The 12,216-nt window shown below is 39.9% G+C and overlaps 2 protein-coding genes across 2 annotated transcripts; one reads left to right on the forward strand and one right to left on the reverse strand.

Annotated features, from left to right (window-relative positions):
• Nucleotides 1-1,233: 1,233 nt before the first annotated feature.
• stbd1 (starch binding domain 1) lies at nucleotides 1,234-7,858 on the reverse strand. The gene is made up of 3 exons (XM_018671770.2): nucleotides 7,424-7,858; nucleotides 5,691-6,112; nucleotides 1,234-5,140 (listed from the first exon to the last, which is right to left on the reverse strand). Exons 1-3 carry the CDS (start codon nucleotides 7,716-7,718, stop codon nucleotides 2,321-2,323), a joined length of 3,537 nt encoding a protein of 1,178 aa, XP_018527286.1. The 5' UTR covers nucleotides 7,719-7,858; the 3' UTR covers nucleotides 1,234-2,320.
• A 713-nt stretch (nucleotides 7,859-8,571) lies between these two features.
• LOC108880311 (heat shock protein 30) lies at nucleotides 8,572-9,485 on the forward strand. The gene has a single exon (XM_018671771.2). The coding sequence runs from the start codon at nucleotides 8,711-8,713 to the stop codon at nucleotides 9,257-9,259; it is 549 nt and encodes a 182-aa protein (XP_018527287.1). The 5' UTR covers nucleotides 8,572-8,710; the 3' UTR covers nucleotides 9,260-9,485.
• Nucleotides 9,486-12,216: the final 2,731 nt, after the last annotated feature.

Consider the following 12,216-nt stretch of genomic DNA (forward strand, 5'->3'; position numbering starts at 1 on the left):
ACTTTGGATGGAGTGGTCTTCCAAATGTGGACCAGGTATCACATTTCACAGACAGTGACATTTACATGTAGATGGCAGACAGTGTCAGGTCAACATGGGAAACTTGTTAGTCATAGTGTTGGGCTGACAGTGTCTGTGTTTTTAATTATAAGAATTTTAGAAAAGAAATTATAGACTGTTGTTGCTGTTGTGTTCATGTTTTATTCTTCTAGAGCCTTCATATTCCTCCTCATTGAATGATCTGTTTGTCTTTGTAGATTGTTCTTTGTAGGTCATCACTGAGCAAGACTTACTCTGAACACTTCTACTTGCTGGAGTGCCACTGAACCGTCAACATCTAATTTACAGATGAAGAAAAAATCCTCTTTCCTCCCACAATGCATCTTCCCTCACTCTTGCAGCACTGCTTACGTATGGTTTTATCCTCTAAAATCACCTCGCAAAACACTTCCGCTCCCTGCAGTGTAGATTAATCATTTACGGCGCTAGCAGAAATTGCATTTGTGCATGTATATGTGTAAGTGTGTATATTCACCATCCACAGAGCCCATGAACTGTAAGATGAAGGGCACTTCTTTTCAGATACAGTGGAGTCATCTTTAGCACTGAGCTGAGTGGAGCTGACAAGATGGCATGAAAATATGCCTGCTAGCGATGCTTTCCCTGCATGAGCTACCTCTGAGCCAGCTGGACTTAGTACAAGGTCTTGGCTTTTGGTCTGAATCACGGAATTTAAATAAAGGTACCAGAGTCTAACAGTGTTAGGCTATTTGTTTGTTGCAACAACAGTAAATGATTCACAGAAATTTAAACCAGGATCGCACCTTTGTTCTTATCAGTGGTTGGTTGAAAAATATAATAATATACTGAATCTGCCATACTGAACTGAGAATATATTCATTTTCAAAAATAGTATTAAGAAAAGGGAGTGCATGTGACATTTATTATAAATGATGATAAATAATATATTTGCACTACGAGACAATGTAATACAGCCTGGATATACAGCATCCTGTTCTGTCACAAATAAGCTGCACCAGATTTCTGGTGTGTGTGTGTGTTGGTTTGATATTTCCTCATACCCAAAAAAATGCAGTGCAAAAAAAAAATATCAAGCAATCTATTATTTAGTGAGTGAGACACTGGAATTACTCATAATAGAACAAAACACTTAAATTACCTCCAAACATCAGGACTTTGAGTAAATTTAACTATAAGAAACATATTCCGAAATATGACAGATTTGGATTTGTTTATTTGGTAACCAACTCCATCTTAAACATTCAAGAATAGCATTATCTTTAGAATATTGCATATTAAGATGCTCTATGATCTGAGATATAGAGACTATAGCCTACACTGATTAAGAACTTAAATTTGAAAAAATGTAATGGATCTACTACACTTAATTCAATAAAAGTTGTAATGAAACAAAGAAAGTAGTGGCCAGTAAAGACACTTCTGATGCATTACAACAACTTAATAGAAAAATCATGTTTAAAAGGCACGCTCATAGAACAACAATGGGACAAACTTGCATGCATGAGTCCCATAAGATAAAAGCAGCATCAAAGTTACAACTATATCACAGTTTAGTGGTAAACACAATACCTGATAACAACAGCCATACAGTATACAGAACAATTATTGCTTTGATTATTGCTGTAGTAAAAGTGAACTATGTGCATTTATTATCATAGATTGTTGGGAAGTATTAAAGCAGCATATGGACAGTATAATAAAGTTTCCATTTATACAAATTAACACTTGCATTGAATCACCCACTTTTATAGAGGTGCAGTTTGCATAATCAAATATATTGCCACAGAAAAAAAGACATTTTATATAATGCTTCTGTTTTTTGATGGCAATCTTTTCAGTTCACTGAAAAAACTGCTTAATCACTGGTTATTTGAGGGCAATCCTCTTGGAAAAGTTCCACTAGATGATTGGTTTAACCCAGTTAGAAGTTTTTTAATATTGTTGTTTCAGCAGACTCTTTTAGTTTGAAACTAGCTATGAACATGTGCAAACAGTTGCAACAGTTGATTTTAGTATTGATTAACTTTTTCAACCAAATATATCCCACTTTTAACTTGGACTGTGGGACATCTTTTAATGTATAGATATAGAATATCATATTTTGCTGTATTGTATTTAACATCTAAATGAGTTTTAGATGTCATTTTAATTTACTGTATCATCATTTGGTTCTTGTACTGGGATGTATAAATAAGTTTGAATTTTATCTGGTCCATTACTCAAAGCTTACTACATGCCAATCTTCCTCTCACCTCTTAAGCCCTTCCCTCTCAAACTCTCACAGGAATCCCCACCATTTGTGCACAATCATGTCATCTCCGTAGCCTGTATCAAGGAGGCGGTTGCCACACTCCTCCCAGCGACACACCTCACCCTTGTCCACCACCACAAACTTCCACTCCACATGGCTTTCTGCAGGCAGGCTGACCACCGTGGCCCAGTGCCCATCCTTGGCCCTTTCTAGCGGGATGAATTCCTTCCAGTTTCCCAGCTCCTGCTGGTCTCCTGTGACAGCCACCGTCTGGTATGGCGAGTGGGTGAGATAGTGGATGCGGAAGGTCACATTGACATTCTGGGGCATTGGCTGGACAGCCACAACCTTTTTGCTATTTTCTGTGTTTTCATCAACAAGGGAGAGAGTGCTGGTTTGTTTAACTTCAGTGGAAGGTGGGGTATCTGTATCTATACAAGAAGCATCTGTGAGAGAAGGGCTGTGCTGGCGATCTTCAGTGGGAGGCTGATCGGTTTTTGTGTGGTCTTGGGCAGAAGATGTGGCAGAGAGGTTCATCCAGGGAAGGACTTGATAGTTACTATCTGTGATCCATTCGTTATTGTCCATTGTTGCCTCCATGATACTGATTTCAGTCTTTTCATGGTCTTCTTCTTTTTCTTTCTCTGCTTCTGTTTCCACTTTCTTTGCAATGCTTACTCCTTCCCTCTTCTCCTTAATCTCTACAACCTCAACAACAGCTTTCACGTCTGTCTGCTTTTTCAGCTCATCGGCTAAACTAATTTTGCTTGCTGCAATCTGTGCCAAAAACTGCTCCATTTCTCTGTAGTAACTGTCCTCAATCTCATGGCCAAACATGTCCTCATTGGCTGCAAATGACTCAAACTTAGTTCCATTGGTGTACTCACTGTGGGGTTGTTGGAAGAGATGAAATGGGTAAGGCGCAAACACCATACCTGCTGTATTTTTATTAGTCACAGATATAGCTGCATCATCAGCAAAGAGGCTGTTTTGAGCCTCTGTTGTTTCTTGAGTGTGGGGATCATTTACTGGAAACACCATATTTTCAGTGCTCATACTAAACTCATTAACAGCATCTTGCAAATCAGGACTGACTGTCATGCTTGAAATCCCGCTCTCTTCTCCAACACCAGGAGATAACATGCTGTCCTTGCCATTATCCCTTAGCTCACTTTGCTTGAAAGATGGCAAGAGAGTTTGATACATGGGAAGGTCAAGGTCCTCAGTCATGACAGGAGCAGCACTGATGGTGAATTCAGAAAAATCTTCATTATTTAGCATTTGGTCACTATGTTGGTCTTGGGAGAAAGACAGCATGTCAGGGCGAGATATTTCTTCAGGCATTACAGGCGAAGAAATGCTAGCATTATCACAAACAACTGCATCAGTAGCAGAAATACCCCTCATCTCGTCAAAAGTTTCATTAATTTCCACATGGTCACTTTTTAGGTCTTGGCAGATGGATGGCAAGTTAGGACAAGACATTTCTTCACCCATTACATAAGCAGTTACATTTTCAATACTATCAGGACCAGCAACAGCACTAGATTTGTCAAATCCTTCATTTGTCATTTGGATAGTTTCTTGGTCTTTGTAGCAGGATACATGAGGATGAGATACAGTCATTACAGGGCCAATAATAATCTCAGCATCACATGTAACTGTATCAGGAGAAGCAGAAACACTAGTCTTGTCCGTAGCTTCATTATTTACCATTTGGTCAATCTGTTGGTCTTCGTAGCAAGGTGGCACATGAAGGTCAATATTTTCTTCAGCCAACACAGCAACTGCGCCAGTCTCATTCTTACCAAACTGAATTTCTTTCTTGAGAGATGGCAAATCAGAGCCAATGATAGTAGGATCTAAGTCTTTATCCAAAGATGGGGCGATTTCTTCATCTTTCACTTTATTTTGTGGTTGCTGACTATCCAATGACAAGTCAAGGAAATCCGCAGTGCTTGAAATTTGGGCGTTTGCATCAGTGTTTACACCAGAGAGATGGTCATCAAGATTATCAACTTTTACAGGCTCGTTCAAACAATGCAGAGTGGGGCCCGGTACCACACTTGAACTGTCACATTCTTCAAAACAGGAAACATTGTCATCACTACTCAGCATTTTCTCTTTTGCTTGATCAGCCACAATTGCAAGAACACCATCCTCCTGATTGTGTAGAAGACCATTTTCGTCTTTTTGTTCAGTCTGAACTTGTTGCTTGTCAGAGTATTGTGGGTGAGCATCAAATTCAGCAACAACATGGTCTTCATCTGCATCTTGATCAGTCACCTCACCAGCCAGACCACCATCATCATCCCAATCACTATCCCGAATTGGCGGTATCACCTTATCTATCATGTAATGACACTTGTCCTGCTGTGAAGATGGCAGGTTTGGTTCTTGTTCTGATGTCAAGGACCAGGTCTCATCTTGTTGAGGAATGAACTGTTGGTCTACATACTCTTCCTCTGCTTTCTCACCCTCATTCTTCTTTTCCTCTTCTGGAGAAAAGTGATTGCTGGAATAATTAACATAGTCAATACTATCTGGATGGTGACTTTCTTCCTCAAATTCCTCATGTTTTCCATAACCGATGAAAATGACAGGTACATCTTCAATATGAATAGCAGGCTCTTCCAAGTTGGACTCCACACTGTTTGCTTCCAGTGCAGTTTTGTTATCTTGTAGTCTGTCATCATTGACAATTTCACTCATACATGGGGTGTCCTCAAAACACAGTTGATTGCTTGAAGCACACAGAAAGTTTTCCTCCCCTTGTCTGGTTTTCTCATCTGAAACATCCTTGTCTATGGTCACATTCTCATCTTCCTGGTCTTCTGCTTTAAACACCTGAAAAGAAAATTAATATCAGAAATATAGGATACTCAAAGATATTGTACTTGAGAAACTGCCTGTGATTGACCTCCCAGCCTGTGCTAGTCTGAAACTCCAGAGAGAATTAAGTCTTAAGATAAATGGCTATGGAGGTGAGAGAGAAATATTCCCACTAGGTTGGTGCTCCAACATTAGCCTTCGTCTGGGATTGTGCTCCTGTCACCTTAGATATGTTCAAACACCTGAGAAAAACATCTTACTCTTAAATTGCTAGATGTTCTGTTTTCTTCATGAGATAGTTACTGTCATCTATATGTGCCTTGAGCCACAGATTTAAAATTACATGTGGTTATTATATTTATTGTTAATATAAAAATATTGATTATAGTGGGGCTTAACATTCCATACCCAGTTACACTCTAGTACAACCAATCAATTGTGAAATATTACTACATTTATTCATGCCAATATAGTGCATTATATAACTTCCTCAAATGTCCTTAAAGCCGTTACTCTAAATAACTGGCTTTAATATCTCTATAGCTTCCATAAAATGGCTGCTTACCTTCCCCTCTTCCTCATGGCTCTCATCAATAATCAGCTCAGGCTCCTTCAAGCACCTATCCTTATCATGGACTTCCTCTATCACCTCCTTAATGGTGTCGTCTGTTGCACCCTGGTGGCACTCACCAGCATCCTCCATCTCCATTTCCTTGTAAGTATCACATTGCAGGTAATAACTGGCCTCCTCTGCAAAACTCTCTGCTACTTTGTAAGAGTCCTGCACAACTGTCATTTCATCTGTGTCATCTGAAGTGGTGTGTTGGCTGTCTGGTATTTGGATGACACTCTTGGGAGAAGAATAAGGTGGAGGTTTCTTCTCAGCAGCAAGAGTGTCAGCAGCAGCACGACGATGCCTGATTTTTAGATCACTGTGAAACTGATCAGCTTCCTCCTTCATATCTGATGAGTCTTCATCACTCACATCTATAGGAAAAAAAAAATTAATTCACAGGAGTACAAACCTAATGAGAACTTTGTATTGTATACATTTTATACTTTACACTAATACCATGAACTAATATATTCTGGGTTCTGTTTTTGACATGGAGTTATAGCTTGTATATTTATTATTTATTCATTCATTTTATGAAAATTCAAGGATGAATATCTACACTGGTTTAAAAAGGACAAACAAAAAAAATTTTTTTTTCAAAACTGTTTTATCCACCTTTGTACTTTTTGCATAATGACAGTAGATTTGATCACAGGGAAAATAATCACTACAATCACCAGTGATTTGTTGGTTGTATGCCTCCTTCATTTAAGGATATCAATTACCCAATTTTATCTCACTGTGTCTCTATCTGAATCCAGATGTCAATGTTGCCACATACCAAATTTAATGATTTATGCAGGGGAAAGTTCCATGTCGATGAAACCTTTTTCACTGATTTATTTTTGATGTATCAACTTATCATGGGTCTGCAATATTCTAACTTATTGTAGCCTTTTAATTATAAATATAATTTGTGGATTCCAAATTTTACTTTTCTATTTTCTTATTAGCAAACTGTACCTAGGGTATCAAACATAAAATCACTCATAATACAAGGAGTTATGTAATTATATAGGTATATTAGTGGATTAATAGAAGTGATGCATTAATATGTGAGCAGAATTTTTACTGTTATAGTTGGATATGCATAATCTCATGAGCTGATTATGTTTAGTTTGTAAAATCTATAAAGAAACCAATAACTCCAACTGTAGAGAAATGAGCTAAAAGTAAATGTATTCCTTCTCAGATGTAGTGGAGTAGAGTGTGGAAATACTCATGTAAAGTGCAAGTGGCTCAAATTCTAAGTACAGGAATGCAGTTAAAGTTACATACCCTCTCTATCAACATTTACCATCATTTTTAGTACTGTGATCATTTCTATCCTTTTAAGTGTCTATTTGGATCAGAATGAGGTCAGCTTTTACTAAGAGTTAATAATGGCTTTATAGTCTATTTATATCCTCTACACTATTACTGTAACCATTAATATTGACATTATCTGCAGTAGCCTGTTTATTTATGTTGTCTTTATGATATTGTAGAATATTTATATACTCCTAATAATACTCCTACTAATATTTAGATACTCCTCAGGACTTTACTGGGGTGCTTGGTTTTGATATTAGATAAAGGAAGATTCATCATTACCTATAACCTCATAATCCTATGATGGTTTATGAATCCCCACACCTGTAACCTGAAGCAGCCTGTCATAACGTTATTTGTGGATCTTTTACCTGTTGACTGCACGGAGCTGTAGGATTCCTCCGGACTCGGCTCCTGTCCCGACCGGATCACCGATGTGTCTCTCTCCGGCTCGGGGCTCTTGCTGTCACTGTCGGCGGCGGCTGCTGTTGTGGCCTTCCTCCGCTTCCCCCTCACGGTCCGGTAGATGATGAATCCCGCTAGCACGGATACCATCGCTATGACAGCCAGAGCCACGGCAGGACCGTGCCGTCCGATCATGCAGAAGAACGAGGCCAGATCCATCCGTCTCTCCAGAGCCACGGCGTTGCTGTTTTTCAGCGACATTGGAATTTGTTGTATAAATAACAAAGCCCGTCTATAATGTCTGTATTAATGTGCGCATGAAGGCCTGACTGATCGGACTGAAGCTGCTGTGGGCTGCCGCTGCTGTGGACTCTCTCTCCCACGTTTTGAAGTGTAGTGACCTCTTGTTGCTGCAGAGCTGCAAACGGCTGCAGGTGCGACCTGCTCATTGGCTGACTGGATCACGGGGACTCAGCATTCATTCATAAAAAAGGGAAATGAGCTTGTTTTTGCAGCTTGCTTCACACAGACGCTCTCAATGCAGCCACTGATAACGAGTCAGGTATCGATGTCTTACATCGAGCTGATAGGATTTAGGGCCACGTGAAACCAGTGAAACCCAGTCTGATAACATTCTGTTCCAAAAGAGCCCCTCCCCAACTCACACACACACAGTTGATTAGATTTGTACCATCAAAAGCCAGGCAAATGTCCACTCCCACCCAGGATGTTTGTGATCACAATTTGTGCACCCACATTAGCAGAAAGGGTTATTTAAGAAACATTTGGTGAAATAATAGAACAGATGCAGGGATGTAGTGTGGTTACTCATTAAGTTTTCTTTTTCCCCTATAATGACTGCAGCTATGGAGGAATGACAATATTTCTGTGTTACATATTTATTGGTGTGAGTAGTCCTCCTGGGTTTCACGAAACATTTACTAAGGAACACTCACACATTCAGAGAAGTGTGCTCTCATGTTGCTCCAACATCCAATGAGATCTGTCAGAGAAAATTTCATGATCCACCAGGAATGATCCAGTCACATCATCAGTCCTGAGGAACAGCCCCACCCAGTGGACAGCTGTGGTAAGGACAGGAAAGTTCCTGAAGACACTGGACCTCCTCCAGACAGAATATAAAAGCTGGGACAGTCCCACTGCTGAGACAGAAAGCAACACAGAGGAGAACAGACACTTGAACAGTGTTTCATCTCACAACAAGAAGACTCGACACTAAACACACACTGAAGATGATGTGTTCTCATGGATTCCAATCTGCCCTCAGTCCATTCATGGACTTTTACTGGCCTGTACGCAGTCTGTGGCCAGAGGTCAGACCTCTGCTCCACCAGCAGAATCTACTGCAGAGAAACCTACAGGAGCTGTGCAGCAGTCTGGAACTGATGGACAAACTTCAACACAAGATCCTGGAGGAGACAGAGCCTTTCCAAAGCAGTGTGGCCATGCAACCAGTCTCCTACCAGCTAGAGAAAGAGGGAGAAAACTTTGGCCTGACCCTGGACACTCAAGGCTTTTCCCCAGAGGAGCTGTCTGTCAGACAGGTGGGCAGGAAGCTGAGAGTCAGCGGGAAGTCCGAGAAGAAGCAGGAGGACGGGAAAGGCTCCTACTCTTATAGACTCCAGGAGTTCAGACAGGAGTTTGATCTGCCTGAAGGTGTGAACCCCGAAGCCGTCACCTGCTGCCTGGCTCCAGACGGGAAGCTCCACATCCAGGCAGCCAAAGGTCCATGTGCAGAGGAGGCTGACAGAGAGCTGACTATCAACAGGAGCTTGGAGTAGAAAACACAGTAGAGTGTGTGTTCACACACACAGGGAAGCAGCACAAAGACAGATGACAACACACAAGACAAACCTGAACACACAGACTGATCACAATGTTGTTGTGCCAATAGAAAATTAAATGATAATGATATGTGCCTTCTGTATCACTAAGTTTATTAAAAATTTAAACAATGTTTTCCTTAATCATAACTACTTAATTCACAATAAAATGAATACAATAAAATCTTCTCTCTTGATTTTTACAGAAAGGGGGGTTTCTGGGAGTATTAAGGAGTCAGGGCAAAAAGTGTAGTAGCCAGTGAACATCCACTAGATGTCACATTTAGCATAACCATAGCCAGCATACAGCTGTGATGACTGAGCATCCTCTCCTGTAGCAGCTACCTTATGATTTTGAAAGTATGTGGATTTGATGATGAGTAAGACCACAAATTGTCTCCAGTTACCAGTGATCATAGAGTCACATATATTAGGAGACTGTTTTCTGCTTTAGTGATACTGTAAATACATGCAAGACGGAATCATGATTTGTGATGATGTTGCGAAAATGGGGAAAAGGCACAACCTGTGCTTTATGAATTCAAAAAATGTTTTAAAACATGAATACTAATACTAATGGACAATGAAAAATTGTGAGATTTTCCTCTTCAAGCTTCTAAAAATGACTCAATTCAACCAACCAGAGGAGAAAAATTATTTGGTTGAATAGAATATCGAAATGTAAGTTAATTCTCCAGGGACCCCAATCACAGTCATCGGAGTAAAAAAAAAAAAAAAAAAAAATATATATATATATATATATATATAATATAAGCCTAACATTGTACAGTGGAGCAGCATTAATGACCTCACCCGCCCATTTTTTTTCTCTTTTTTTTCTCCTATGTTGTTTACAAGTTAATGTCAACTATTACCATGGGTGCATGGTCGCTCTCTGGCTCCTGTCTGGCTGTCAGGGCTTTTCTTTCCCAAGAATAGATGGATTGTCCCGTAAACGTGGCAGCCAGGGGTGGAGGAGGAGAGAAACCTACTTTAGGGACTCACTCTGCTTTTGTTTTATTTCTATTTGTGGAGCTGCTCTTTGTTTTTCGGGGCTGTGCTGACAGAATGCTTATTCACCGGCTCCTTCCCTCCTATCAGAGGGTGCTGTTCAGTTCTCCTCTGTCTCTCCCTGTCTGCCTTTGACATCTTGCTTTCATCTCCTCTAAAATCATTATTTCCTCTTTTCTTGTCTCCTTCACCTCTTCTCTTCTCCTTGCCACTTCCATCCTATTAAGTCTCCTCCTTTCCTCTCCTCTCCATCCTCTCCACTCCCTCAATGGTTGTCAGGTTGGGCGGCGCCTTGACATCCCCTGTACTGAGTATCCTTTGCTTTCATCTCCTCACTTCTCCCACAAGATGTTAAGTTTCATTTTGACGCCAGCAACACATGGGAACATTTACTGACGCTTTTATTTCTTCTTTCCTCCAGGGCCCACTTCCCTCCCACCCCCATCCTCCTATCATCCCTCTCCTCCTTTACCAAAATCCTCCTTATTTGCTCCTTCTCTTTATTTACCTCCCTTCCTCACATTCACTCAAGCCACATTCCCCCCTCCTAACACTGCCACTCATTCCCCCTTCGTCTCAGACACTTTAATTGACTCTTAATCAACAGGGTGTGTTTGAAGAGGACAGCTTTTATTGCCATTACAAAAGCTCATGAGTCAGTCTTGTGTGTGTGAATATGTGTGTGGCTGTCTGCGTCTGTTTATGGTAAAAAGTCATGGCGAAAAGATGCCATGTAGCGTAAATGCAATATGGTGATATAAAACAGTGGGAACTGCTTCAACAAACAGCATTCCCACTCTTAACTCTCAACTCAAGTTTCAGCTCCTCAAAAACTTTTTGAAAAGATTTTTGCTTAGGAATTACATAATTTTGCTAGATCGAAGTAAAGTAAATGTTTTTCTGATACATGTACAAAGGTTGGATTGTGACTAAACCAACTGGAGGCACACAGGAAAACAAGAAAACCTAGGCTCTGACGCCAGTCCTTTCCCATTTGACGTCTAGCATCACACCTAATAAAAAGGTCAGTATATGCGTGTTACAGACAGTGCTGTATGAACAATAAAAATGTTGTTGGGAATATCAGTGTTTATTGTATCATACTTTGTTTTATTTAATTTTGTGATCAGCAAAGTTGTAACCAATTAAGCATCACCAGGCATATACTGTACATATGTATCAAATCTAAAGGGGCATTCTATATTTAACGCATGAAGTTCAGTTAACTCGTTATGGGGAGAACCATTCAGCAGTTGTAGCAGTACAGTTGTTTAATGCCTTCTGTGGTTTTTTGAGGGAGCTTTCTAAAGCAGGAGAAAAATAACCCTGTTGATGTCATGATGTCGTCAACAAATTTATAACAGATAGCCCATGTTGCAGACTGGAAGTGTGGAGAGATGCAGATATTTACTAGACAGGGAGAATCTAAAAAGACACAGATTGGATTATGGGAAAAGTATGCTCCCGTGTTTTTGGAGCTTGACCCTTAAACTAAATGTTCCTTTTTTTCATTTTAAATCTATCACTTATGAGTGCCTCAACATTATGGAAATGCAAAATTAATTTGCTAGAATCCCACTTAAATATATATCAGAACAATTATTTGTAACAATTTGTGTACAATATAACCCTAACCATGCAATTAATCATATTTTATTTGCCATAGCCATGATCTTTCTTCAACTTTAACCACAGGATAGTTACCATGCACAACAATGTGAGAACCTGGACACTGATTGGACAAATGGAAGCAGAGTTGTCCAGTGTTTTGGATCCTATGTGACAATATTGTTTTTAATTTTGGTTCAAAACTTTGAGACTGTCGACCTCCAATATATTTATGTTTTGCTCATAAGCAACTGTCTGTCAGTCTCAGAAAAAAAGCTTAAAGTAAAATGACATTA

This window comes from Lates calcarifer, linkage group LG9, assembly GCF_001640805.2.
Source record: "Lates calcarifer isolate ASB-BC8 linkage group LG9, TLL_Latcal_v3, whole genome shotgun sequence".
In the NCBI taxonomy this organism is placed as follows: Eukaryota; Metazoa; Chordata; class Actinopteri; family Centropomidae; genus Lates; species Lates calcarifer.

Excerpts from the sequence above, each read along its gene's own strand:
- stbd1 (XM_018671770.2), bottom strand. The coding sequence starts at position 7,718 with ATGTCGCTGAAAAACAGCAACGCCGTGGCTCTGGAGAGACGGATGGAT. Across the intron at positions 6,113-7,423 it reads CAGCTCCGTGCAGTCAACAG|ATGTGAGTGATGAAGACTCA; the intron begins GTAAAAGATCCA and ends TTTTTCCTATAG. Across the intron at positions 5,141-5,690 it reads GCCATGAGGAAGAGGGGAAG|GTGTTTAAAGCAGAAGACCA; the intron begins GTAAGCAGCCAT and ends TTTTCTTTTCAG.
- LOC108880311 (XM_018671771.2), top strand. The coding sequence starts at position 8,711 with ATGATGTGTTCTCATGGATTCCAATCTGCCCTCAGTCCATTCATGGAC.